This window comes from Lonchura striata, chromosome 30 (genome assembly GCF_050655825.1).
Source record: "Lonchura striata isolate lonStrDom1 chromosome 30, ASM5065582v1, whole genome shotgun sequence".
Classification (NCBI taxonomy): domain Eukaryota; kingdom Metazoa; phylum Chordata; class Aves; order Passeriformes; family Estrildidae; genus Lonchura; species Lonchura striata.
Window position 1 is genome coordinate 8,489,363 of NC_140732.1, and position 27,817 is coordinate 8,517,179.

The window sequence follows — 27,817 nt, forward strand, 5'->3', positions numbered from 1 at the left end:
GGCGCCGGCGCGTGACGTCATCGCGCGGCGCCGGGCGCGCTGATGTCATCGCGCGGCGCCGGCGGCGGCGGCGGCGGCGGCGGACAAGATGGCGGCGCGCGGCGAGGAGCGGGAGGCACCGGAGGCGCCTTCGCCGCCCCCGCCGGGCCCGGGAGGCGGCGTCAACGTGTTCGCCAACGACGGCAGCTTCCTGGAGCTCTTCAAGCGCAAGATGGAGGCGGAGGAGCAGCAGCGGGAGCGCGAGGCGGCGGCGGCGGCGGCGGCGGCCGCGGAGGCGTCCGGTGGCGGCGGCGGCGGCACCGGGCTGGGCTCGCAGCGGGACGGGGTGAAGAGGAGCGGCGGCGCGCTCAGCTTCGTAAGGACGCGGCGGCTCCCGGGCCCCTCCTGGCCCGGCCCGAACCCGTGAGGGCGGCGGTACCGGAGCCGCTCCCGGTGCCGCTCCCGGTGCCGCTCCCGGGGCCGCTCCCGGGGTTCCTCGGGCTCCGCCTGGAGCTCCTCGCTGGCGGTGGCGCCTCCTCCCCGGCGCCGCCGGCGGATCCGCCCGTTCCGGTGCCTCCCCGGTTGTCCCCGGTGTTCCCCCGCCGAGCCCCCGGTTCCGTTCCCGCGGCCCCGGTAACGGGGCAGGTGTGTCCCTTCCCCAGGTGGGGCGGCGGCGGGGCGGCAACAAGCTGGCCCTGAAAACGGGAGTGGTGGCCAAGAAGCAGAAAACGGACGAGGAGGTGGAACCGGGAACCGGGGGGGAGGCACCGGGAACCGGGGGAGGGCACCGGGAACCGGGGGAGGGCACCGGGAACCGGGGGGATTTGGGGTCGGGGAGGAGAAATTTGGGGTCAGGGATGGGAATTTTGGGTTGGGGAGGAAAGATTTGGGGTCTTTGAGGGGGGATTTGGGGTCGGGGATGAGGAATTTGGGATCAGGGATGGGGAAATTTGGGGTTTTGGGAAGGAATTTGGGGTCTTGGAGAAGGAATTTGGGGTTTTGGGAAGGAATTTGGGGTCTTGGATGGGGAAATTTGGGATCAGGGATGGAGGAATTTGGGGTCTTGGAGGAAGATTTGGGGTTTTGGGAAGAAATTTGGGGTCTTGGAGAAGGAATTTGGGGTCCTGGATGGGGAAATTTGGGGTTTGGGGAGAGAGAATTTGGGGTCAGGGGTGGGAAATTTGGGGTCTTGGAGGAGGATTTGGGGTTTTGGGAAGGAATTTGGGGTCTTGGAGAAGAAATTTGGGGTCGGGGGAGGGAATTTGGGGTCAGGGATGGGAAATTTGGGATCAGGGGTGGGAAATTTGGGTTGGGGAGGAAAGATTTGGGGTCTTTGAGGGGGGATTTGGGGTCGGGGATGGGGAATTTGGGATCGGGGATGGGAAATTTGGGATCTTGGAGGAGGATTTGGGGTTTTGGGAAGGAATTTGGGGTCTTGGATGGGGAAATTTGGGGTCAGGGATGGGAATTTGGGGTTGGGGAGGAAAAATTTGGGGTCTTTGAGGGGGGATTTGGGATCAGGGACGGGAAATTTGGGGTGAGAGGGAGAATTTGGGGTTGGGGGAGGGAATTTGGGCTCAGGGATGGGGAAATTTGGGATCAGGGGTGGGAAATTTGGGATCAGGGGTGGGAAATTTGGGATCAGGGGTGGGAAATTTGGGATCAGGGATGGGGAAATTTGGGGTTGAGGGAGGGAATTTGGGATTAGCAATGGGAGATTTGGGATTTGGGGGGGAGAATTTGGGATTTGGGGGGGAGAATTTGGGGTCAGGGATGGGAAATTTGGGGTTTGGGGGGGAATTTGGGGTTGGGATGGGAAATTTGGGGTCAGGGATGTGAAATTTGGGATTAGGGATGGGAAATTTGGAATTAGGGATGGGAAATTTGGGGTTTGGGAGGGAATTTGGGATTCGGGATGGGAAATTTGGGATTTGAGGGGGAATTTGGGATTAGGGATGGGAAATTTGGGATTTGGGGGGGAAATTTGGGATTTGGGGGGGAATTTGGGATTAGCAATGGGAAATTTAGGATTTGGGTGGGAAATTTGGGATTTGAGGGGGAATTTGGGATTAGGGATGGGAAATTTGGGATTTGAGGGGGAATTTGGGATTAGGGATGGGAAATTTGGGATTAGGGATGGGAAATTTGGGATTTGAGGGGGAATTTGGGATTAGGGATGGGAAATTTGAGATTTGGGGGGGAATTTGGGCTCAGGGATGGGAATTTTGAGCTCAGGGATGGGAAATTTGGAATCCCAGGTGGAACAATTGCAGTTCCTGGCTGGGAATTTTGGGCTCCCGGGTGGGGGAAACCGAGGCAGGTTTCCGGTGCGGATTTTGGGGTGATTTTGGGCTTTTTTTGGGGCAGGTGCTGACGAGTAAAGGCGACGCCTGGGCCAAGTACCTGGCGGAGGTGCAGAAGTACAAAGCGCACCAGTGCAGCGACGACGACAAGACGCGGCCCCTGGTCAAATAGCGCCGGCCCCCCCCCAAAAAAAAACCCGCGGGGGGGGCCCCAAAACCGGCCCGGACCCCCCAAAAAAATCCCCAAAAAAATCCCCGAAAAATCGGCTAAGGGGGCTCCAAAAAATTCCTCACAAAAATCCCGCGGGGGGATGCAAAACTGGCTTGGACCCCCCCAAAAAATCCCCAAAAAGATCCCCCAAAAAATCCACTAAGGGGAGCCCTAAAACTGGCCTGGAACCCCCTAAAAAATCCTGTGGGGGGCCCCAAAAAAACCCCCAAAAAACCTGAGGGGGGGTCCCAAAACCGGCCCGGACCCCCCCAAAAAAATCCCCCAAAAAATCCACTAGGAGGGGCCCTAAAACTGGCCTGGAACCCCCGAAAAAATCCTGTGGGGGGCCCCAAAAAACCCCCCCAAAAAACCTGAGGGGGGGTCCCAAAACCAGCCTGGATGCCCCAAAAAATCCCCAAAAAAATCGGCTGAGGGGCCCCAAAAATCCCCAAAAAAAATCTTATTGGGGGGGCCCAGAACTGGCCCGGACCCCCCAAAAAAATCCCCAAAAAATCCACGGGGGGGGCCCCAAAACCTGCCTGGAACCCCCCAAAAAATCCTGCTGGGGGGGGACCCCAAAATATCCCCAAAAACTCCCGTGGGGCGGAGCCGATGGCCACGCCCACCTCCCCAAAAATATGTAAATTACGCTGAACCCCCAAAATTGCGTCACGGGTGGGCGTGGCCGCCACGCCCCCTCCCCAAAAACCGCGCTGGAATTTGGGGACCCCCCCCAATAAAAACCCAATGGAAAGGTGAGGCCACGCCCCTTTGGGGCAGGCCACGCCCCTTTGGACACAAGCCCCGCCCCGTTTTCTATCGCCCCGCCCCCGCCGGGTTTGATTGACAGCGCTCCCCCCGCCCCTCCCCCCCCGCCGCGTTTTGGGGGGTCCCGGGGGGGTTTGGGGGGGGGGGGGGGAGGGGCGGCAATAAAGAGCTCGGAGGTTTCGGAGGCGCTGAGAGGATTTTTGGGGGATTTTGGGGATTTTTGGGGTTTTTTGGGGGGTTTTGGGGATTTTTGGGGGATTTTGGGGATTTTTGGGGGTTTTTTTGGGAGGTTTAAGGGATTTTTGGGGGGTTTTAGGGATTTGGGAGGTTTAGGGGATTTTTTGGGGGGTTTTGGGGTTTTTTGGGAGGTTTAGGGGATTTTTGGGGTTTTTTGGGGGATGTGGGGTTTTTTTGGGGGGATTTGGGGTTTTGGGGGTTTTTCGATTTTTGGGGGGCTTTTGGAGGATTTTTTTGGGGTTTTTTTGGGAGGTTTAAGGGATTTTTGGGGGGTTTTTGGTTTTTTGGGGGGGGGGGATTTGGGAGGGGTGGGGACCCCCCTGTGCTCCCAGTTCGGGGTTTTTACTGGTTTGGGGGGGTCTGGCTTGTTCATCCCAGTCCCCCCCAGTTCCCCCCCAGTTCCATCCCAGTTCCTCCCAGTTCCATCCCAGTCCATCCCAGTTCCCTCCCAGTCCCTCCCAGTCCCTCCCAGTTCCATCCCAGTTCCCTCCCAGTCCCTCCCAGTTCGTCCCAGTTCTCTCCCAGTCCATCCCAGTTCCCTCCCAGTCCCCTCCCAGTTCCCTCCCAGTCCCTCCCAGTTCCATCCCAGTCCCTCCCAGTCCATCCCAGTCCCTCCAAGTTCCCTCCCAGTCCCCCCCAGTTCCATCTCAGCCCCCCCCAGTTCCATCCCAGTTCCATCCCAGTTCCATCCCAGTTCCATCCCAGTCCCCCCCAGTCCCTCTCAGTTCATCCCAGTTCCTCCCAGTCCATCCCAGTTCCATCCCCGTCCCTCCCAGTCCCTCCCAGTCCATCCCAGTTCATCCCAGTCCCTCCCAGTTCCATCCCAGTTCATCCCAGTCCCTCCCAGTCCCTCCCAGTCCATCCCAGTCCCTCCCAGTCCATCGCCGTTCCCTCCCAGTCCATCCCAGTCCCATCCCAGTCCATCCCAGTCCCTCCCAGTTCCCTCCCAGTCCCTCCCAGTCCATCCCAGTTCCCTCCCAGTCCCTCCCAGTCCATCCCAGCTCCTCCCAATTCCCCCGCCGGGCGGGTTTTTGTTGTCCCCCCCCCCTTTCCCCGCAATGGTTCCTCCCGCGCGCGGTGCACGCCGGGACTCGCGGTGCACGCCGGGACTCGCAGTCCCCGCCTCCTCCCGCGGCCTCGGCGCATGCGCGTTGCTCCGACCCCGCCTCTTCCCGCCGAAGCCCCGCCCCTTTTCCCCGCGTGGCCGGCGGGGGTCGCGGGGGGCAGCGGCGGAAGCTCCCCCCCCCCAAAAAAACCACCGGGACCCCCCCAAAAACCACCGGGACCCCCCAAAAACCACACCGGGACCCCCCCAAAACCACACCGGGACCCCCCCCAAAGCTCGGCGGGCAGGTACCGGCGGCGCGCGGGGCCTGGCGAGGGGAGGGGGGGGCGTTGGGGGGGAGGGGAGGGGGGGAAATTTGGGGAGGGGTCCCTGGAGGGGGGGGGGGTGGTGTCTGAGGGGGGGGTGGGGGGGGCTCTGAGGGGTTTTGGGGGGGCGCGGGGGTCGCGAGGGGCTCCAATGTGGGAGGGGGAGGGGGGGAGGGTTTAAATTTGGGGAGGGGGGGTGGATTTTGGGGAGGGGTCGCAGGACCCCCCCCCTCCTCCCGTTCCTCCCCTCCCCCCCCCGTCCGGTTCTCCCGCCGCTCCCGGCCCACGTGCGCCGCTCCCGCCCCTCCCCCACCCGCGGCGGGACCGGCCCCGGGGGGGCCCCAAATGTCCGGGACCCCTCCCCCACCCGCGACCCTTCCCCAAATTATTGATCCCCACCCCCGCGCCCCATTTCCCCCCATTTTTCCCCCATTTCCCCCGGGACCGTCCTGGGACCCCCCCAGGACCCCCTGAGATCCCCTGGAACCCCCCCAAGACCCCTCAGGAGGGGTCCCGGATTTGGGGAGGGGTCCCACCTTTGTGGGGGGGGTCCCAGCTTTGGGATCCCAACTTTGGGGGAGGTCCCACATTTGAGGAGGGGGTCCCACCTTTGGGGTGCGTCCCACCTTTTGAGGGGGGGTCCCACCTTTTGGAGTGTGTCCCACCTTTTGGGGAGGGGGTCCCGGCTCTGGGGAGGGGTCCCACATTTGAGGAGGGGGTCTCACCTTTGGGACAGGGTCCCACCTTTGGGTTGCGTCCCACCTTTTGGGGAGGGGGTCCCGGATTTGGGGAGGGGTCCCGGCTCTGGGGAGGGGTCCCACATTTGAGGAGGGGGTCTCACCTTTGGGGTGCGTCCCACCTTTTGGGGTGCGTCCCACCTTTTGGGGTGTGTCCCACCTTTTGGGGAGGGGGTCCCGGATTTGGGGAGGGGTCCCGGATTTGGGGAGGGGGTCCCGAATTTGGGGAGGGGGTCCCGGATTTGGGGAGGGGTCCCGGATTTGGGGAGGGGTCCCGGCTCTGGGGAGGGGTCCCGGCTCTGGGGAGGGGTCTCGAATTTGGGGAGGGGGTCCCGGATTTGGGGAGGGGGTCCCGAATTTGGGGAGGGGGTCCCGAATTTGGGGAGGGGGTCCCGGATTTGGGGAGGGGTCCCGAATTTGGGGAGGGGGTCCCGGATTTGGGGAGGGGTCCCGAATTTGGGGAGGGGGTCTCACCTTTGGTGTCCCACCTTTGTGGGGGGATCTCACCTTTGGGACAGGGTTCCACTTTTTGGGGGTGTGTCCCACCTTTTGGTGGGGGTCCCACCTTTTCGGGAGCCAAAATCCCCAGAATTCACCCCAAAATCCACCCCAAAATCCATCCCCGTGCTGATGGGACACCTGGTGCAGTGAGTGAGCCAAAATCCCCCAATTTCACCCCAAAATCCACCCCAAAATCCATCCCCGTGCTGATGGGACACCTGGTGCAGTGAGTGAGCCAAAATCCCCCGATTTCACCCAAAAATCCACCCCAAAACTCACTGCAGAGGGGACAGCACACCTGGTGCAGTGAGTGAGCCAAAATCCCCGGAATTCACCCCAAAATCCACCCCAAAACTCACTGCAGAGGGGACAGCACACCTGGTGCAGTGAGTGAGCCAAAATCCCCCGATTTCACCCCAAAATCCACCCCAAAACTCACTGCAGAGGGGACAGCACACCTGGTGCAGTGAGTGAGCCAAAATCCCCGGAATTCACCCCAAAATCCATCCCCGTGCTGGTGGCACACCTGGTGCAGTGAGTGAGCCAAAATCCCCGGAATTCACCCCAAAATCCACCCCAAAATCCATCCCCGTGCTGATGGGACACCTGGTGCAGTGAGTGAGCCAAAATCCCCGGAATTCACCCCAAAATCCACCCCAAAATCCATCCCCGTGCTGATGGGACACCTGGTGCAGTGAGTGAGCCAAAATCCCCGGAATTCACCCCAAAATCCACCCCAAAATCCATCCCCGTGCTGGTGGGACACCTGGTGCAGTGAGTGAGCCAAAATCCCCGGAATTCACCCCAAAATCCACCCCAAAACTCACTGCAGAGGGGACAGCACACCTGGTGCAGTGAGTGAGCCAAAATCCCCGGAATTCACCCCAAAATCCACCCCAAAATCCATCCCCGTGCTGATGAGACACGTGGTGCAGTGAGTGAGCCAAAATCCCCAGAATTCACCCCAAAATCCACCCCAAAATCCATCCCCCTGCTGATGGGACACCTGGTGCAGTGAGTGAGCCAAAATCCCCCGATTTCACCCCAAAAATCCACCCCAAAACTCACTGCAGAGGGGACAGCACACCTGGTGCAGTGAGTGAGCCAAAATCCCCCGATTTCACCCCAAAATCCATCCCCGTGCTGGTGGCACACCTGGTGCAGTGAGTGAGCCAAAATACCCAGAATTCACCCCAAAATCCACCCCAAAATCCATCCCCGTGCTGGTGGCGCACCTGGTGCAGTGAGTGAACCAAAATCCCCCGATTTCACCCCAAAATCCACCCCAAAATCCATCCCCGTGCTGATGAGACACGTGGTGCAGTGAGTGAGCCAAAATCCCCAGAATTCACCCCAAAATCCACCCCAAAATCCATCCCCCTGCTGATGGGACACCTGGTGCAGTGAGTGAGCCAAAATCCCCCGATTTCACCCCAAAAATCCACCCCAAAACTCACTGCAGAGGGGACAGCACACCTGGTGCAGTGAGTGAGCCAAAATCCCCCGATTTCACCCCAAAATCCATCCCCGTGCTGGTGGCACACCTGGTGCAGTGAGTGAGCCAAAATACCCAGAATTCACCCCAAAATCCACCCCAAAATCCATCCCCGTGCTGGTGGCGCACCTGGTGCAGTGAGTGAACCAAAATCCCCCGATTTCACCCCAAAATCCACCCCAAAATCCATCCCCGTGCTGATGGGACACCTGGTGCAGTGAGTGAGCCAAAATCCCCCGATTTCACCCCAAAATACACCCCAAAATCCATCCCTGTGCTGGTGGCACACCTGGTGCAGTGAGTGAGCCAAAATCCCCCGATTTCACCCCAAAATCCACCCCAAAACTCACTGCAGAGGGGACAGCACACCTGGTGCAGTGAGTGAGCCAAAATCCCCCGATTTCACCCCAAAAATCCACCCCAAATCCCCGTTTTTCACCAAAATCCCCGTTTTTCACCAAAATCCCCGTTTTTCGCCCCAAATCCCCGTTTTTCACCAAAATCCCCGTTTTTCGCCCCAAATCCCGCAGGCTGCTCCCCATCCTGGTGCACGGGATGCGCTACTCCGAGATCGACAGCATCCTGCTCAAGGTTGGACTGGGAGCACTGGGAGCACTGGGACTGTACTGGGACTGTACTGGGGCTGTACTGGGACTGTACTGGGACTGTACTGGGAGCACTGGGAACTGTACTGGGAGCACTGGGACTGTACTGGGGCTGTACTGGGAGCACTGGAATTGTACTGGGACTGTACTGGGAGCACTGGGGCTGTACTGGGAGCACTGGGACTGTACTGGGACTGTACTGGGAGCACTGGAATTGTACTGGGACTGTACTGGGAGCACTGGAACTGTACTGGGACTGTACTGGGACTGTACTGGGACTGTACTGGGAGCACTGGAATTGTACTGGGACTGTACTGGGACTGTACTGGGAGCACTGGGGCTGCACTGGGGCTGTACTGGGGCTGTACTGGGAGCACTGGGACTGTACTGGGACTGTACTGGGAGCACTGGGAGCACTGGGGCTGCACTGGGACTGTACTGGGAGCACTGGAATTGTACTGGGACTGTACTGGGAGCTGTACTGGGAGCGTACTGGGAGCACTGGGAACTGTACTGGGAGCACTGGGACTGTACTGGGACTGTACTGGGAGCTGTACTGGGACTGTACTGGGAGCAATGGGAACTGTACTGGGACTGTACTGAGAGCACTGGGGCTGTACTGGGAGCACTGGGACTGTACTGGGACTGTACTGGGAGCACTGGGGCTGTACTGGGACTGTACTGGGAGCACTGGGACTGTACTGGGACTGTACTGGGAGCACTGGGACCGTACTGGGGCTGTACTGGGACTGTACTGGAGCTGTACTGGGGTACTGGGACTGTACTGGGAGCACTGGGGCTGTACTGGGAGCACTGGGGCTGTACTGGGAGCACTGGGACTGTACTGAGAGCACTGGGACTGTACTGGGGCTGTACTGGGGCTGTACTGGGAGCACTGGGACTGTACTGGGACTGTACTGGAACTGTACTGGGGCTGTACTGAGAGCACTGGGGGGGCACTGGGGGGCCATACTGGTCCATACCGGTCCATACCGGTCCGTACTGGTCCATACTGGTCCATACCGGTCCATACTGGTCCATACCGGTCCATACCGGTCCATACCGGTCCATACTGGTCCATACTGGTCCATACTGGTCCGTACTGGCGCGCCCGGAGATGATGACAGCCTTGCCCTGAGCCCTGATGGTCTCTTGTGTTCGTACTGCCTGATCCGTGTCGCGACATGTCAGATCCGTGTCACGACGTGACCTCCGTGTCGTGATGTCCCGCCCCACGTCGCGATAACTCCGTGTCATGACATGGCCTCCATGTTGCAATGTCCTGCCCCATGTCATGATAACCCCGTGTCACGACATGACTTCCATGTCACGACACGATTTCCATGTCACGACACGATCTCCGTGTCGATACAATGACTCCGTGTCACCACACGACGACTCCGTGACATGACACGGCCTCCATGTCGTGGCATGATCTCCGTGTCGCGATAACCCCATGTCATGACATGACCTCCGTGTCACTACACGACCCCCACGTCACAGGATCTCCACGTCACGACACGACCCCCGTGTCACGACGTGACCTCCGTGTCGCGATATCCCGCTCCGTGTTGTAATAACCACACGTCACGACACGACCTCCGTGTCCCCACACAACCTCCACGTCACGACACGGCTCCCATGTCGTGATGTCCCACCCCATGTCACGATAACCCCATGTCACGATAACCCCATGTCACGATAACCCCATGTCACGATGCGATCTCCATGTCACGACACGATCTCCGTGTCACGACGTGATCTCCATGTCACGACATGATCTCCACGTCATGACACGATCTCCACGTCATGACACGATCTCCGTGTCACGACATGATCTCCATGTCACGACATGATCTCCACGTCATGACACGATCTCCATGTCACGATATGACCTCCATGTCACGACACGATCTCCACGTCATGACACGATCTCCACGTCACGACACGACTCCCATGTCGTGATGTCCCACCCCATGTCACGATAACCCCATGTCACGACGTGATCTCCACGTCATGACACGATCTCCATGTCACGACATGATCTCCATGTCACGACATGATCTCCACGTCATGACACGATCTCCATGTCACGACATGATCTCCACGTCATGACACGATCTCCATGTCACGATACGACTCCCATGTCATGATGTCCCACCCCACGTCACGATAACTCCACGTCACGACACGATCTCCATGTCACGACATGACCTCCATGTCACGACATGATAACTCCACGTCGCGACACGATCTCCATGTCACGAAACGACTCCCATGTCGTGATGTCCCACCCCATGTCACGATAACCCCATGTCACGACATGACCTCCACGTCACGACACGACCCCGTGTCCCGTGTCCCGCCGCAGGGCGCCGCGGCGCTGGACGGCGAGCTGGACGTCCGGCCGCGCTTCCGCCGCCGCGCGCGGCGACGACGACGGTGACCCGTCCGACTGGAACCTGCGTACGGCCCACGGGGCGCTTTGGGGCTTTTTGGGGATTTTTTGGGGGTTTTTTGGGGGTTTTGGGGATTTTTGGGGATTTTGGGGGGTTTTTGGGGGGTTTTCTGAGGGTGTTTCTGAGGGGTTTGGGGTGGTCTTGCAGGGTTTGGGGTGGCCTAGGGGGGGTTTTGGGGTGGTGCTGGGGGTTTTGGGGTGGCCCCTGAGGGGTTTGGGGTGGTCCAGGGGGGTTTTGGGGTGTTTTGGGGCTTTTTGGGGTTTTTTTTGGGTTTTGTGGAGATTTTTTGCGATGTTTTCTGAGGGTGTTTCTGGGGTGTTCCTGAGGGGTTTGGGGTGGTCCAGGGGGGTTTGGGGTGGTCCAGGGGGGTTTTGGGATGGTCCTGGGGGTTTTGGGGTGGCCCCTGAGGGGTTTGGGGTGGTCCAGGGGGGTTTTGGGGTGTTTTGGGGCTTTTTGGGTTTTTTTTTGGGTTTTGTGGAGATTTTTTGCGATGTTTTCTGAGGGTGTTTCTGGGGTGTTTCTGAGGGGTTTGGGGTGATCCTGGGGCTTTTGGGATGGTCCTGGGGGGTTTGGGATGGTCCAGTGGGGTTTGGGGTTTTTTGGGATTTTTTGGGGCTTTTTTGGGGAATTTTTTGGGGGTTTTTGGGATTTTTTTGGGGGGTTTTCTGAGGGTGTTTCTGGGGTGTTCCTGAGGGGTTTGGGGTGGTCCCGAGGGGTTTTGGGATGGTCCTGGGGGGTTTTGGGATGGTCCAGTGGGGTTTGGGGTTTTTTGGTATTTTTGGGGCTTTTTTGGTGAATTTCTTGGGGGTTTTTGAGATTTTTTGGGGGGTTTTCTGAGGGTGTTTCTGAGGGGTTTGGGGTGGTCCCAGGGGGCTTTTGGGATGGTCCTGGGGGGTTTGGGGAGGTCCTGGGGGGGTTTTGGGGTGATCCTGGGGGTTTTGGGGTGGCTGAAGCGGTTTTGGGGTGATCCTGGGGGTTTTGGGGTGGCTGAAGCGGTTTTGGGGTGATCCTGGGGGTTTTGGGGTGGCCCCTGAGGGGTTTGGGGTGGTCCAGGGGGGTTTTGGGGTGTTTTGGGGCTTTTTGGGGGTTTTTTTTTGGTTTTTTGGAGATTTTTTGGGATGTTTTCTGAGGGTGTTTCTGGGGTGTTCCTGAGGGGTTTGGGGTGGCCCCCAAGGGGTCTTGGGGTGGTCTTGGGGGGCTCAGGGTGGCCCCTGAGGGGTTTGGTGTGGCCTAGGGGGGGTTTTGGGGTGGACCCTGAGAGGTTTGGGGTTTTTTGGGATTTTTTGGAGTTTTTTTGGGGGTGTTTTCTGAGGGTGTTTCTGGGATTTTTCTGAGGGGTTTGAGGTGGTCTGGGGCGGTTTTTGGGGTGGTTCCTGAGGGGCTTTGGGGTGGCCCCCTGTTTTTTGGGATCCCCCCATTTTTTGGGACCCCCCCAGTACATTTTGGGACCCCTGCCCGTTTTTTGGGGCCCAGGGAAGCGCTCGGCCCAACGTCTTCGGGAGGAGCTGCTCTTCCACCTGGAGTGGGTGGGCAAGGAGTCGGGGATCCTGGTGCTGGGGGACATCGCCAAAGGTGGGACCCCAAAACCCCCCAAAAACAGCCTGAAAATCCCCCAAAAACAGCCTCAAAAACAGCCTCAAAAAACCCCAAAAATAGCCCCAAAACATCCCCTGATCCAGGGCATCCTGGTGCTGGGGGCCATCGCCGAAGTTGGGACCCCAAAAACCCCAAAACCCCCCAAAAACAGCCCGAAAAAACGCCAAAAACAACCCTAAAAACAGCCTCAAGAACAGCCTCAAAACCCCCAGAAACAGCCCCAAAACAGCCCCTGATCCAGGGCATCCTGGTGCTGGGGGCCATCGCCGAAGGTGGGACCCCAAAAATCCCAAAATCCCCCAAAAACAGCCCGAAAATCCCCCAAAAACAGCCTCAAAATGAGCCCCTGATCCAGGGCATCCTGGTGCTGGGGGACATCGCCGAAGGTGGGACCCCAAAAATCCCAAGAACAGCCCAAAAATCCCCCAGAAACAGGCTCCAAAACTGCCAAAAACAGCCCCAAAACCAGCCTGAAACCCACCCCAAAAACAGCCCCAAAACCTCCCAAAACAGCCCAAAACCCACCCTAAAACCAGCCACAAATATGGCCCCAAAACTCCCCAAAAACAGCCCCAAATCCAGTCCCAAAATCCCCAAAAACTGCCCCAAAATGTGCCCCAAAGCGGCCCCAGCCCAGTGATGACCGCGGACATTCGAATCCCGAATCCCCCTGTGGATCTCTGTGCTCTGAGGGCCTCGGGGTGCGGCGGGTGACCCCAAATCCTCTGGGTGTCCCCAGATCATCTGGGTGACCCGAAATCCTTTTGGGTGGCCCCAAATCCCTTTGGGTGTCCCCAAATCCTCTGGGTGACCTCAAATCCTCTGGGTGTCCCCAAATCCCTTTGGGTGTCCCCAAATCCTCTGGGTGTCCTCAAATCCTCTGGGTGTCCCCAAATCCCTTTGGGTGTCCCCAAATCCTCTGGGTGGCCCCAAATCCTCTGGGTGTCCCCAGATCATCTGGGTGACCCCAAATCCTCTGGGTGACCCCAAATCCCTTTGGGTGTCCCCAAATCCCTTTGGGTGTCCCCAAATCCTCTGGGTGTCCCCAAATCCTCTGGGTGGCCCCAAATCCCTTTGGGTGACCCCAAATCCTCTGGGTGTCCCCAAATCCTCTGGGTGACCCCAAATCCTCTGGGTGACCCCAAATTCTCTGGGTGACCCCAAATCCTTTTGGGTGACCCCAAATCATCTGGGTGTCCCCAAATCCTCTGGGTGACCCCAAATCCTCTGGGTGACCCGAAATCCTCTGGGTGACCCCAAATCCTTTTGGGTGGCCCCAAATCCCTTTGGGTGTCCCAAACCCTTTTAAGCTGTCCCAAACCCCAGTGCCACCCTGTCCCCGTGTCACCCTGTCCCAGTGCCACCCTGTCCTGGTGCCACCCTGTCCCCAGTGCCACCCTGTCCCCGTGTCACCCTCCCCCCAGTGCCACCCAGTCCCAGTGCCACCCTGTCCTGGTGCCACCCAGTCCCAGTGCCACCCTGTCCCCATGCCACCCTGTCCCAGTGTCACCCTGTCCCCAGTGCCACCCTGTCCCCAGTGCCACCCTGTCCCCAGTGCCACCCTGTCCCCATACTACCCTGTCCCAGTGCCACCCTGTCCCCAGTGCCACCCTGTCCCCAGTGTCACCCTGTCCCCGGTGTCACCCTGTCCCCAGTGTCACCCTGTCCCAGTGCCACCCTGTCCCAGTGTCACCCTGTCCCCAGTACCACCCTGTCCCAGTGCCACCCTGTCCCCAGTGCCACCCTGTCCCCGGTGCCACCCTGTCCCCAGTGTCACCCTGTCCCAGTGTCACCCTGTCCCCAGTGTCACCCTGTCCCCGTGCCACCCTGTCCCAGTGCCACCCTGTCCCAGTGTCACCCTGTCCCCAGTGTCACCCTGTCCCCGTGCCACCCTGTCCCAGTGCCACCCTGTCCCAGTGTCACCCTGTCCCCAGTGTCACCCTGTCCCAGTGCCACCCTGTCCCCAGTGCCACCCTGTCCCCGGTGCCACCCTGTCCCAGTGCCACCCTGTCCCCGGTGTCACCCAGTCCCAGTGCCACCCTGTCCCAGTGTCACCCTGTCCCCAGTGTCACCCTGTCCCAGTGTCACCCTGTCCCCAGTGTCACCCTGTCCCCGTGCCACCCTGTCCCAGTGCCACCCTGTCCCAGTGTCACCCTGTCCCCAGTGTCACCCTGTCCCCAGTGCCACCCTGTCCCCGGTGCCACCCTGTCCCCGGTGTCACCCTGTCCCAGTGCCACCCAGTCCCAGTGTCACCCTGTCCCAGTGCCACCCAGTCCCAGTGTCACCCTGTCCCCGGTGCCACCCTGTCCCCAGTGCCACCCTGTCCCAGTGCCACCCTGTCCCAGTGCCACCCTGTCCTGGTGCACCCAGTCCCGGTGTCACCCTGTCCCAGTGCCACCCTGTCCCAGTGCCACCCTGTCCCAGTGCCACCCTGTCCTGGTGCCACCCTGTCCCCAGGAGTCCATCCAGAAGCTGATGCCGCCGCTGATCCAGAAGTGCAACGAGCTCAAGGACAAGGACAAGGACAAGGACCTGTTCCCGCTGCTCGAGGTGCCCCCGAGGGTGCTGGCAGGGTGGCAGGGTGCCCGTGCCACCCGTGACGCTGTCCCCGCTGTCCCCGCTGCCTGTCGGTGGCCGCGGCGCTGCAGTGCGGATTCCTGCCCCACCGTGAGCCGGGGCACCGGCGCTGCGTGGCGCCGGTGGCACCCACGGCGGGGACACCCACGGCGGGGACACCCACGGAGGTGACACCCACGGAGGTGTCACCAACAGCAGTGACACCCATGTTCCCATGTACCCGCAGCAGTGACACCCACGGCAGTGACACCCATGTCCCCACGGCGGTGACACCCATGTCCCCATGGCAGTGACACCCATGCCCCGCGGCGGTGACACCCATGTTCCCATGGCAGTGACACCCACAGCAGTGACACCCACGGCGGTGACACCCATGTCCCCACGGCAGTGACACCCATGTCCCCACGGCAGTGACACCCACGGCAGTGACACCCATGTCCCTATGGCGGTGACACCCACGGTGGTGACACCCATGTCCCCATGGCAGTGACACCCACGGCAGTGACACCCATGTCCCTATGGCGGTGACACCCACGGTGGTGACACCCATGTCCCCATGGCAGTGACACCCACGGCAGTGACACCCATGTCCCTATGGCGGTGACACCCATGTCCCCATGGCAGTGACACCCACGGTGGTGACACCCATGTCCCCATGGCAGTGATACCCATGGCGGTGACACCCATGTCCCACGGCAGTGGCACCCCCGTCCCGCGGGTTCCGGTGCCCGGTTCCCGTTCCGGTTCGTTTTTTCACCGTTTCCGGGGCGGGTTGGGGGGAGGGGCGGTGCCATAAAGGCCTTTGTGGACCGAGCGGGCCGAGTCCGCGTCCTCCATTACCGGCGGGGGAAACGCGGGGGGGCTCCGGTACCGGCGGCGCCGCGGCGCTGGCTTCCGGCGCCGCCCGATGACGTCACGGAGGCGGCGCGACGCCATTGGTCCGTTCGCGCGTCGCGCCGGAAGTGGCTCCGGCCGTGGCCGTGGCGACAGGGACGCGGCGGGACCGGACCCGGTACCGGGCGGGGGGGGAACGGGGGAGGCTCCCGGTAACGGGGAGGAGACACCGAGGGGTGCCCACACCGGGGCTGGGCGGGGGCGGGTCCCGGGGCTGGGTGGGGCAGTACCGGGACCGGACCCGGTACCGGGCGGGGTGGAGGAGAGGGAAGGGAGGAACGGGGGAGGCTCCCGGTACCGGGGTCACCGAGGGGAGCCCACACCGGAGCCGGGCGGGGGCGGGTCCCGGGGCTGGGGTGGGGCAGTACCGGGACCGGACCCGGTACCGGGCGGGCGGAACGGGGGGGGGAACGGGGGAGGCTCCCGGTAACGGGGAGGGGTCACCGAGGGGAGCCCACACCGGGGCTGGGCGGGGACGGGTCCCGGGGTTGGGGTGGGGCAGCACCGGGACCGGACCCGGTACCGGGCAGGGGAACGGGGGCGGCTCCCGGTACCGGGGATGAGACACCGAGGGTTGCCCACACCGCGGCCGGGCGGGCCGGGGCCGGTTTGGGCGGATCCTGGTGGTGCGGGGAGGAATCTCCGGGGCCGCACCCGGTACCGGAGGGTGACGGGGGGAGGCAGCGCTCGGTGCCGAGCCGGTACCGGGAACGGAGGGAGGGAACCCGCAGCGTTCGGTACCGGGCGGGGCGTGCCGGGATCACCTCCGGCCGCTGAGCCGCCGCCCCCTCCGCAGCCATGGACGCGCCCCCCGCGGCCGCCCCGGTGCCGGAGCCGGTAGCGGAGCCGGTGTCGGCGCCGGTGCCGGTACCGGAGGCGGTGCCGGGGCTGCTGTCGCTGCCGCCGGAGCTGCTGCTGCGGATCTGCGGCTTCCTGCGGGCCCGGGACGTGCGGCGGCTGCTGCCCCGCGTCTGCCGCGCCCTGCGCGCCCTGGCCCGGGACGCGGCGCTCTGGCGGCTGCGGCTGCGGCAGCGCGCCCGCCGCCCGCTGCCGGTGCTGCCAGGTGGGTGCGGGCACCGGGACCTGCCCGCGGTACTGCCCGGAGCACCGGGAACCGCCCCTGGTGGGTCTGGAGGCACCGGGACCCTCCCCCGGTGCTGCCCGGGGCACCGGGAACTGTCCCCGGTACTGCCCGGAGCACCGGGACCCTCCCCCGGTGCTGCCCGGGGCACCGGGACCCTCCCCCGGTGCTGCCCGGGGCACCGGGAACCGCCCCCGGTGCTGCCCGGGGCACCGGGAACCGCCCCCGGTGCTGCCAGGTGGCTCTGGGGGTGTCCAGGACCTCCCCGGTACTGCCCGGGGCACCGGGACCCTCCCCCGGTACTGCCCGGGGCACCGGGAACCGCCCCCGGTACTGCCCGGGTACCGGGACCCTCCCCCGGTGCGTCTGGGGGTACAGGGAACTGCTCCCGGTTCTGCCCGGTGGGTCTGGGGGCACCGGGCACCGGGACCCCCCCGGGAACCCCTGAGCCCCCCGTGCCCCTGAGGGGTCCCCGCCACGGGGCCGGGGCAGATTTTGGGGACCCTCCCCGGTATTTTCGGTTCCCCCCCGGTAATTTCGGTCCCACCAGAGGCCGGGTTCGATTGGGCGGCCGCATGCGAGGAGCTGGAGGAGCACCTGGAGCGATGGGGGGCGGCACCGGAGCCCGCGGAGCTCCGGGAACACCGGGAGCACCGGGAACCCCGGGAGCACCGGGAGCACCGGGAGCACCGAGAGCCCCAGGAGCCAGCGGAGCACCGGGAGCACCGAGAGCCTGCGGAGCCCCGGGAGCCCGGAGAGCACCGGGAGTACCGAGAGCCCCGGGAACCCGCAGAGCCCCGGGATTACCGGGAGCCTGTGGAGCCTGTGGAGCACCGGGAGTACCGAGAGCACCGGGAGCCTCGGGAGCCCGGAGAGCCCCGGGATTACCGGGAGTACCGGGAGCCCCGGGAGCACTGGGAGCACCGGGAACCCGCAGAGCCCCGGGATTACCGGGAGCCCGCGGAGCCCCGGGAGTACCGGGAGCCTGCGGAGCCCATGGAGCACCGGGATTACCGGGAGCCCCGGGAGCACCGGGAGCCTCGGGAGCCCCGGGATTACCGGGAGCACCGGGAGCCCCGGGAGCACCGGGATTACCGGGAGTACCGGGAGCCCCGGGAGCACCGGGAACCCGCAGAGCCCCGGGATTACCGGGAGCACCGGGAGCCTGTGGAGCCCGTGGAGCACCGGGATTACCGGGAGTACCGGGAGCCTCGGGAGCACCGGGAACCCGCAGAGCCCCGGGATTACCGGGAGTACCGGGAGCCCCGGGAGCACCGGGAACCCGCAGAGCCCCGGGATTACCGGGAGCACCGGGAGCCCCGGTCCCCCATGGAGCATTTCTCGCTGGACTCGGGGCACTTCGGCTCCGTGGACGCCGTGCTGCTGCTGCAGGTGGGGATTGGGATTTGGGGAGGGGTCCCGGGCCTGAGACCCCTCCCCAAATCCCCCCGGAGGATCCCCGACCACAATCCCCACCTGCCGCTGATTTGGGGAGGGGTCCCGGCCGGGCTGAGCCCCCTCCCCACACCCCCAGCAGGGGGAAATGGGAGGCATCCTCCGGGGAATTTGGGGAGGGGTCTCAGGGCCCGGGACCCCTCCCCACGTCCCCAGCAGGTGGAAATGGGTGGGGATTTGGGGAGGGGTCCCTGCCGGGCCGAGCAGGTGGGAGCAGGGTTGGTGATCCTCCAGGGAATTTGGGGAGGGGTCTCTGCCGGGCCGATCAGGTGGGAGCGGGGTCGGGGATCCTCCAGGGAATTTGGGGAGGGGTCCCTGCTGGGCCGAGCAGGTGGGAGCAGGGTCAGGGATCCTCCAGGGAATTTGGGGAGGGGTCCCGGCCGGGCTGACCCCGAGCCCCCTCCCCACGTCCCCATGAGCCCCCTCCCCACACCCCCAGCAGGTTAGGAACAGGGTCGGGGATCCTCCAGGGAAATTTGGGGAGGGGTCCCTGCCGGGCCGAGCAGGTGGGAGCAGGGTCGGGGATCCTCCAGGGAATTTGGGGAGGGGTCCCGGCCGGGCTGACCCCGAGCCCCCTCCCCACGTCCCCATGAATCCCCTCCTCACATCCCCAGCAGGTGGGAGCGGGGTTGGGGATCCTCCAGGGAAATTTGGGGAGGGGTCCCTGCTGGGCTGAGCAGATTAGGAACAGGGTCAGGGATCCTCCAGGGAATTTGGGGAGGGGTCCCTGCCGGGCCTAGCAGGTGGGAGCAGGGTTGGTGATCCTTCAGGGAATTTGGGGAGGGGTCCCTGCCAGGCCGAGCAGGTTAGGAACAGGGTCAGGGATCCTCCAGGGAATTTGGGGAGGGGTCCCGGCCGGGCCGAGCAGATTAGGAACAGGGTCAGGGATCCTCCAGGGAATTTGGGGAGGGGTCCCGGCCGGGCTGACCCCGAGCCCCCTCCCCACGTCCCCATGAGCCCCCTCCCCACACCCCCAGCAGGTGGGAGCAGGGTCGGGGATCCTCCGGGGAAATTTGGGGAGGGGTCCCTGCTGGGCCGAGCAGATTAGGAACAGGGTCAGGGATCCTCCAGGGAATTTGGGGAGGGGTCCCGGCCGGGCTGACCCCGAGCCCCCTCCCCACGTCCCCATGAGCCCCCTCCCCACACCCTCAGCAGGTGGGAGCAGGGTCGGGGATCCTCCAGGGGAATTTGGGGAGGGGTCCCTGCTGGGCCGAGCAGATTAGGAACAGGGTCGGGGATCCTCCAGGGAATTTGGGGAGGGGTCCCGGCCGGGCTGACCCCGAGCCCCCTCCCCACCCAGGGGGGCTCCCTGTGCGTCTCGGGGGGCCGCGACCGCAACGTGAACCTGTGGGACCTGCGGGAGCTGGGCCGGGGTCCCCCCGGGCGGGCGCTGGTTCGGGCGCTGGGCTCGGGCCACGGCGGCACCCACAAGGTGGGCGACGGGCAGGACCCCTCCCCAAAACAGGACCCCTCCCCAAAACAGCCCCGGAACACCCCCGGAAACAGGACCCCTCCCCAAAACAGGACCCCTCCCCAAAACACCCCCGGAAACAGGACCCCTCCCCAAAACAGGACCCCTCCTCAAAACAGCCCCGGAACAGGACCCCTCCCCAAAACACCCGCGGAACAGGACCCCTCCCCAAAACAGGACCCCTCCCCAAAACACCCCCGGAAACAGGACCCCTCCCCAAAACAGCCCCGGAACACCCCCGGAAACAGGACCCCAAAAACGGACCCCCAAAAACAGGACCCCTCCCCAAAACAGCCCCAAAACAGGACCCCTCCCCAAAACAGCCCCAAAACAGGACCCCTCCCCAAAACAGCCCCGGAACACCCCCGGAAACAGGACCCCAAAAACGGACCCCAAAAACAGGACCCCCTCCCCAAAACACCCCCGAAAACAGGACCCCTCCCCAAAACAGCCCCGGAACACCCCCGGAAACAGGACCCCAAAAACAGACCCCCAAAAACAGGACCCCTCCCCAAAACAGCCCCGGAACAGGACCCCAAAAACACCCCCGAAAATACCCCCAAAAACGGACCCCCAAAAACACCCCCGGAAACAGGACCCCAAAAACAGGACCCCTCCCCAAAACACCCCGCAAATAGGACCCCAAAAACGGACCCCAAAAACAGGACCCCCTCCCCAAAACACCCCCGAAAACAGGACCCCAAAAACGGACCCCAAAAACAGGACCCCTCCCCGGCCCCCCAGAAACAGCCCCCCAAGCACAGACCCAAAAAACAGCCCCCCAGAAACACCCCCAAAAACAGACCCCGGAAAAAATCCCCAAAAACAGGCCCCCCCAAAAAACCCCAAAACAGCCCCAAAAATAGCCCCCCCCCAAAACAGCCCCCCAAAAACAAACAGCCCCCAAAACCAGCCCACGAAAACAGCCCCCCAAAAACACCCCCCAAAGACACCCCCGGGGGTGGGGTCCGGGCTCGGCAGCACCCTTGGGTGTCCCTCCCCACCCCAAAAACACCCCGGGGGTGGGGTCCGGGCTCGGCAGCACCCTTGGGTGTCCCTCCTCACCCCAGCTCCCCCAAAGACATCCCCAAAAGCACCCCCCAAAAACACCCCGGGGGTGGAGTCCGGGCTCGGCAGCACCCTTGGGTGCCCCCTGCCCAGGGCTGGGTGTGGTGCCTGGCCGCCCGCGACGCCCGCGTCTGCTCGGGCTCCTGGGACAGCACCGTGAAGCTCTGGGACCTGGCGGCCGCGGGGCAGCAGTTCGGGGAGATCAGGTGCGGCCCCGGGATTTTGGGGGGCGCCCCGGGGGTCCCGCCGAGCCCCCCGGGGGTCCCGCTGAGCCCCCCGCCCGCCCCTCGGCAGGGAGAAGGCGGCCGTGCTGTGCCTCTCGTACCGGCGCGACGTGCTGGTCACCGGCACCTACGACAAGACGGTGGCGATGTACGACCCGCGAGGTACCGGCGGGGGGACCGGGGGGTTCGGGGGAACCGGGGGATCGGGGGATCGGGGGATCGGGGGGATTGGGGGGTTCGAGGGATCGGGGGGATCGGGGGATCGGGGGTTTGGGGGGTTCGGGGGGATCGGGGGGACCGGGGGACCGGGGGGATCGGGGGATCGGGGGATCGGGGAGACCGGGGGATCGGGGGATCGGGGAGACCGGGGGGATCGGGGGATCGGGGGGATCGGGGGATCGGGGGGATTGGGGGGTTTGGGGGATTGGGGGACCGGGGGGATTGGGGGTTTCGGGAGGATCGGGGGGTTCGGGAGGATCGGGGGGTACGGGAGGATCGGGGGGATCGGGGGGATCGGGAAGACCGGGGGATCGGGGGGTTTGGAGGGTTCGAGGGATCGGGGGAACCGGGGGGGTTCGGGGGGATCGGTGGAACCGGGGGATCGGGGGATCGGGGGGATCGGGGGGATCGGTGGGACCGGGGGATCGGGGGGTTCGGGAGGATCGGGAAGACCGGGGGATCGGGGGATCAGGGGGTTTGGAGGGTTCGAGGGATCGGGGGGACCGGGGGAATCGGGGGTTTGGGGGTTTGGGGGTTTGGGGGGATCGGGGGGTTCGGAGGGTTTGGGGGATCGGGAGGATCGGGGGGACCGGGGGGATCAGGGGTTTGGGGGGATCGGGGGGACTGAGGGATCGGGGGGATCGGGGGTTTGGGGGTTTGGGGGGATCGGGGGGACCGGGGGGATCGGGGGTTTGGGGGATCGGGAGGATCGGGGGGATCAGGGCTTCGGGGGGTTCAGGGGATCGGAGGGTTCGGGAGGACCCGGGGGGTTTGGGGGGTCCGGGAGGACGGGGGGATCGGGGGGCTCCGGGGGCTCCAGGCAGATCCCGGGGGGCTCCGGGCAGATCCCGGGGGTGTTCGGGCGGACTCGGGGGGCTCCGGGCAGGATTTGGGGTCTCCGGGCGTGCTCGGGGGCTCCGGGCAGGATTGGGGGGCTCGGGCGGGCTCGGGGGCTCCGAGCAGACCCCAGGAGCTCCGGGCGGGCTCGGGGGCTCCGGGCAGGATTGGGGGGCTCGGGCGGGCTCGGGGGCTCCGGGCAGCCCCCGGGGGTCTCTGGGCGTGCTCGGGGGCTCTGGGCAGGATTGGGGGGCTCGGGCGGGCTTGGGGGCTCCGGGCAGCCCCCGGGGGTCTCCGGGCAGCCCCCATGGAGCCCTCGGCCCCCTCGGCAGCCGGGCCGGAGCGGGTGAGCAGCTACAAGCCCCACGGCAGCGCCGTGCTCTCGCTGGCGGCCGACGAGCGGCTGATCGTGTCGGGCAGCGAGGACCGGACCCTGGTGGTGTTCGACCGGCGCGGCGGCGCCGTCCTGCAGCGGCTGCAGGTGGGGAGCGGGCTCCCGGTGCCCTCCCCTTCATCCTCCTCCTCATCCTCATCATCCTCATCCTCCTCCTCATCCTCATCCTCATCCTCATCCTCATCCTCCTCCTCATCCTCCTCCTCATCCTCATCATCCTCATCCTCCTCCTCATCCTCATCCTCATCCTCATCCTCCTCCTCATCCTCATCCTCATCCTCCTCCTCATCCTCATCCTCCTCCTCATCCTCATCCTCCTCCTCATCCTCATCCTCATCCTCATCCTCATCCTCCTCCTCCTCCTCCTCATCCTCCTCCTCCTCCTCATCCTCCTCCTCCTCCTCATCCTCATCCTCATCCTCATCCTCATCCTCATCCTCATCCTCCTCCTCATCCTCATCCTCATCCTCATCCTCATCCTCATCCTCATCCTCCTCCTCATCCTCATCCTCCTCCTCCTCCTCATCCTCCTCCTCATCCTCATCCTCCTCCTCATCCTCATCCTCATCCTCACAGCTGGACAATTACCTGCTGGCCATGTCCTACCGCGGCTCGCACCTCTGGGCCGGCGACAACCAGGGCCGGGTGTACGTGTTCGGCAGCACCGGCGGCGGCTTCCAGCCCGCCCGGGTGAGGCTCCCGGGCTGGGGAGGGGTCCCGGGGCCGCGGGACCCCCGCCCGCGCCTCGCCGGGGCTTCAATCCCCTCCCTCCCTCCCTCCCGCAGTATTTCGACGTGGGGCACCGGCTGCAGATCACGGGGCTGTGGCACTCGCTGGCCTCGCTCTTCACCACCTCCACCGACAGGACGATGCGGGTGGGGGTCCCGCGGGGCCGGGGGCGAAAAAACGGGTGGGAAATGGGATTTAGCAATCCCAATCCAGATTTGTGGGGAATGGGTTTGTTAATTTATAAACCGGTGGGAAATGCAGATGAAAAATCAAATTTAACAATCCCAATCCAGATTTGTGGGGAATGGGTTTGTTAATTTATAACCCAGTGGGAAACGTGGGTGGGAAATGGAATTTAACAATCCCAATCCAGATCTGTGGGGAATGGGTTAGGGTTAGTCACAGTGCAGGGGGAAACACGGGTGGAAAATGGAATTTAACAATCCCAATCCAGATCTGTGGGAAATGGGTTTGTTAATTTATAACCCAGTGGGAAACGCGGGTGGAAAATCAAATTTAACAATCCCAATCCAGATTTGTGGGGAATGGGTTTGTTAATTTATAACCCTGTGGGAAACACGGGTGGAAAATCAAATTTAACAATCCTAATCCAGATCTGTGGGGAATGGGTTTGTTAATTTATAACCCGGTGGGAAACACGGGTGGAAAATCAAATTTAACAATCCCAATCCAGATCTGTGGGGAATGGGTTTGTTAATTTATAACCCCGTGGGAAATGCGGGTGGGAAATGGAATTTAACAATCCTAATCCAGATTTGTGGGAAATGGGTTTGTTAATTTATAACCCGGTGGGAAACGTGGGTGGGAAATGGAATTTAACAATCCCAACCCAGATCTGTGGGGAATGGGTTAGGGTTAGTCACAGTGCAGGGGGAAACACGGGTGGAAAATGGAATTTAACAATCCCAATCCAGATTTGTGGGGAATGGGTTTGTTAATTTATAAACCGGTGGGAAACGCGGGTGGAAAATCAAATTTAACAATCCCAATCCAGATCTGTGGGGAATGGGTTTGTTAATTTATAACCCTGTGGGAAACGCGGGTGGAAAATGGAATTTAACAATCCCAATCCAGATTTGTGGGGAATGGGTTTGTTAATTTATAACCCCGTGGGAAATGCGGGTGGGAAATGGAATTTAACAATCCCAATCCAGATCTGTGGGGAATGGGTTAGGGTTAGTCACAGTGCACGGGGAAACACGGGTGGAAAATGGAATTTAACAATCCCAATCCAGATCTGTGGGGAATGGGTTTGTTAATTTATAACCCGGTGGGAAACACGGGTGGAAAATGGAATTTAACAATCCCAATCCAGATCTGTGGGGAATGGGTTTGTTTATTTATAACCCGGTGGGAAACACGGGTGGAAAATGGAATTTAACAATCCTAATCCATATTTGTGGGAAATGGGTTTGTTAATTTATAACCCTGTGGGAAACGCGGGTGGAAAATGGAATTTAACAATCCCAATCCAGATTTGTGGGGAATGGGTTTGTTAATTTATAACCTGGTGGGAAACGCGGGTGGAAAATGGAATTTAACAATCCCAATCCAGATCTGTGGGGAATGGGTTTGTTAATTTATAACCCGGTGGGAAACGCGGGTGGAAAATGGAATTTAACAATCCCAATCCAGATCTGTGGGGAATGGGTTTGTTAATTTATAACCTGGTGGGAAACGCGGGTGGAAAATCAAATTTAACAATCCCAATCCAGATTTGTGGGGAATGGGTTTGTTTATTTATAACCCGGTGGGAAACACAGATGAAAAATCAAATTTAACAATCCCAATCCAGATTTGTGGGGAATGGGTTTGTTTAGTCCCAGCGCTGTGGGAAACACGGGTGGAAAATGGAATTTGGGCAGGTTTGGGGCTCGAGGTGGCACATTTCCCCTGGATTTTAACGGGTTTTAGGCTGTGAAATCCTCACTCTGTTTCGGGGTGAATTTGGGCAGGTTTGGGGCTCGAGGTGGCACATTTCCCCTGGATTTTAACGGGTTTTAGGCTGTGAAATTTTCACTGTTTCGGGGTGAATTTGGGCAGGTTTGGGGCTCGAGGTGGCACATTTCACCTGGATTTTGACGGGTTTTAGGCTGTGAAATCCTCACTCTGTTTTGGGGTGAATTTGGGCGGGTTTGGGGCTCGAGGTGGCACATTTCCCCTGGATTTTAACGGGTTTTAGGCTGTGAAATTTTCACTGTTTCGGGGTGAATTTGGGCAGGTTTGGGGCTCGAGGTGGCACATTTCCCCTGGATTTTAACGGGTTTTAGGCTGTGAAATTTTCACTGTTTTGGGGGGCTCTGGGGGGTCTGGACCCCTCTTTGTGCCCAGCTCTGGTTCTCCCACAGATCCACGTCCCCACGGACCCCCCGCGCACCCTCTGCTCCTGGACCCACGAGGACGTCCTCAACGGGGTGAGCAGCCGGGACCGGGACCCCCGGGACCACCCCTGGGACCGGGACACCCCCCCCCGGGACCAGGACCCCCGGGACCGGGACCCCCGGGACCAGGACCCTCGGACCGGGATACCCCCAGGACCGGGATTCCCCAACCGGGACATTCACCCCTGGACCGGGACACCCCCGGGACTGGGACCCCCCCCAGGACTGGGACACCTCCTTGGGACCCCCCCGGGATCGGGACCCCCCCCTCGGGACCGGGACACCCCTGGGAACCCCCTCTGGGACCGGGACCCCCCCACGGGACTGGGATTCCCCCAGGATCCCCCCCGGGACCGGGACCCCCTTGGAACCCCCACCCAGGACCGGGACCCCCTTGGGACCCCACCCCGGGACCGGGACCCCCCCCAGGACCGGAACCGGGACCCCCTCCCCGGGACCGGGACCCCCTTGGGACTCCCACCCCGGGATCGGGACCACCCCTGGGACCCCCACCCCGGGACCAGGACCCCCCCAGAACTGTGACGCCCCCCCCGGGACTGGGACACCCCCTTGGGACCCCACCCCGGGACCGGGACCCCCCCCAGGACCGGAACCGGGACCCCCTCCCTGGGACCAGGACCCCCTTGGGAACCCCCCCAGGACCAGGACCCCCACCCGGGACCGAGATTCCCCCAAGACCGGGACCCCCACCCGGGACAGAGACCCCCCCCAGGACCGGGACCCCCTTGGGACCCCCACCCCGGGACCGAGATTCCCCCAGGACCGGGACCCCCACCCAGGACCGAGATTCCCCCAACACCGGGACCCCCACTCCGGGACTGGGACTCTCCCCCTGGGACCGGGACTCCCCTGGGACCCCCACTCCGGGACTGGGACCCCCACCCGGGACTGCGATTCTCCCCCTGGGACCGTGACCCCCTTGGGACCCCCACCCGGGACCGAGACCCCCCCAGGACCGGGACCCCCACCCGGGACCGGGACCCCCACCCAGGACCGGGACCCCCACTCCGGGACTGTGATTCTCCCCCCGGGACCAGGACCCCCTCCCAGGACCGGAACCGGGACCCCCTTCCCGGGACCAGGACCCCCTTGGGACCCCCACCCGGGACCGGGACCCCCACCCGGGACCGAGATCCCCCCCCAGGACCGGGACCCCCTTGGGACCCCCACCCGGGACCGAGATTCCCCCAAGACCGGGACCCCCACCTGGGACCGAGACCCCCCCCAGGACCGGGACCCCCCTTGGGACCCCCACCCGGGACCAAGATTGCCCCAGGACCGGGACCCCCACCCGGGACCGGGATTCTCCCCCTGGGACCGGGACCCCCTCGGGACCCCACCCCGGGACCGGGACCCCCTTGGGACCCCCACCCGGGACCGAGATTCCCCCAGGACCGGGACCCCACCCCGGGACCGGGACCCCCTTGGGACCCCCACCCGGGACCGAGATTCCCCCAGGACCGGGACCCCCACCCGGGACCGAGACCCCCCCAGGACCGGGACCCCCACCCGGGACCGGGACCCCCATCCGGGACCGGGACCCCCACCCCAGGACCGGGACCCCCCTTGGGACCCCCACTCGGGACTGAGACCCCCCCCCAGGACCGGGACCCCCTTGGGACCCCCACCCGGGACCGGGACCCCCGCTCCGGGACTGCGATTCTCCCCCTGGGACCGGGACCCCCTCGGGACCCCCACCCGGGACCGAGACCCCCCCCAGGACCGGGACCCCCCCCCAGGACCGGGACCCCCACTCCGGGACCGGGACCCCCACCCGGGACCGGGACCCCCCCCAGGACCGGGACCCCCACTCCGGGACTGGGACTCTCCCCCCGGGACCGGGACCCCCTCGGGACCCCCCCCCGGTACCGGACCCGGTACCGGCCCCCCCGTGGCGGCGCCCCCGGCCCAGCCCGCCGTGCCCCCGCAGATCAGCGTGGACGGGGACGTGGTGGCCGCGGCCTCGGGCGGGCTCTCGGTGGAGGTGTGGAGGCTCCGCAGCTGAACCGGGGAGGGGAAGGGGCGTGGGGGAGCCCCGGGGCCGGGGGGGCTCCGGCCGCGCCCCGCGGGGTCCCCCCCGCGCCCCCCGGCCCGGGTTTGGGGGGCCCGGAGGAGCCGCCCGGGCGATTAAAGGAGCGGATGGAGCGGAGGAGCGTGTCCGTCCCGCGGGCGGGGGGGTTTGG

At 63.3% G+C, this 27,817-nt stretch overlaps 2 protein-coding genes and 1 non-coding gene across 3 annotated transcripts; all 3 read left to right on the plus strand.

Annotated features, from left to right (window-relative positions):
* The first annotated feature begins 55 nt into the window (after window positions 1-55).
* TRIR (telomerase RNA component interacting RNase) lies at window positions 56-3,445 on the plus strand. The gene is made up of 3 exons (XM_021554115.3): window positions 56-355; window positions 642-719; window positions 2,347-3,445. The coding sequence occupies exons 1-3, from the start codon at window positions 89-91 to the stop codon at window positions 2,452-2,454; spliced, it is 453 nt and encodes a 150-aa protein (XP_021409790.1). The 5' UTR covers window positions 56-88; the 3' UTR covers window positions 2,455-3,445.
* Window positions 3,446-4,698: 1,253 nt separating this feature from the next.
* FBXW9 (F-box and WD repeat domain containing 9) lies at window positions 4,699-27,783 on the plus strand. The gene is made up of 15 exons (XM_085563315.1): window positions 4,699-4,851; window positions 8,133-8,193; window positions 10,579-10,673; window positions 12,140-12,238; window positions 14,720-15,851; window positions 16,530-16,796; window positions 17,365-18,206; window positions 19,570-19,701; window positions 20,902-21,014; window positions 21,103-21,194; window positions 22,421-22,569; window positions 23,059-23,172; window positions 23,268-23,357; window positions 25,581-25,646; window positions 27,565-27,783. The coding sequence occupies exons 6-15, from the start codon at window positions 16,532-16,534 to the stop codon at window positions 27,637-27,639; spliced, it is 1,938 nt and encodes a 645-aa protein (XP_085419441.1). The 5' UTR covers window positions 4,699-4,851; window positions 8,133-8,193; window positions 10,579-10,673; window positions 12,140-12,238; window positions 14,720-15,851; window positions 16,530-16,531; the 3' UTR covers window positions 27,640-27,783.
* LOC116184762 (small nucleolar RNA SNORD41) lies at window positions 9,319-9,383 on the plus strand. Its single transcript, XR_004149466.1, has one exon. It is a non-coding gene; the product is annotated as a small nucleolar RNA SNORD41 (small nucleolar RNA).
* Window positions 27,784-27,817: the final 34 nt, after the last annotated feature.

Excerpts from the sequence above, each read along its gene's own strand:
- TRIR (XM_021554115.3), top strand. The coding sequence starts at position 89 with ATGGCGGCGCGCGGCGAGGAGCGGGAGGCACCGGAGGCGCCTTCGCCG. Across the intron at positions 356-641 it reads GCGGCGGCGCGCTCAGCTTC|GTGGGGCGGCGGCGGGGCGG; the intron begins GTAAGGACGCGG and ends TCCCTTCCCCAG. Across the intron at positions 720-2,346 it reads AGCAGAAAACGGACGAGGAG|GTGCTGACGAGTAAAGGCGA; the intron begins GTGGAACCGGGA and ends TTTTTGGGGCAG.
- FBXW9 (XM_085563315.1), top strand. The coding sequence starts at position 16,532 with ATGGACGCGCCCCCCGCGGCCGCCCCGGTGCCGGAGCCGGTAGCGGAG. Across the intron at positions 22,570-23,058 it reads CCGTCCTGCAGCGGCTGCAG|CTGGACAATTACCTGCTGGC; the intron begins GTGGGGAGCGGG and ends TCATCCTCACAG. Across the intron at positions 25,647-27,564 it reads ACGAGGACGTCCTCAACGGG|ATCAGCGTGGACGGGGACGT; the intron begins GTGAGCAGCCGG and ends GTGCCCCCGCAG.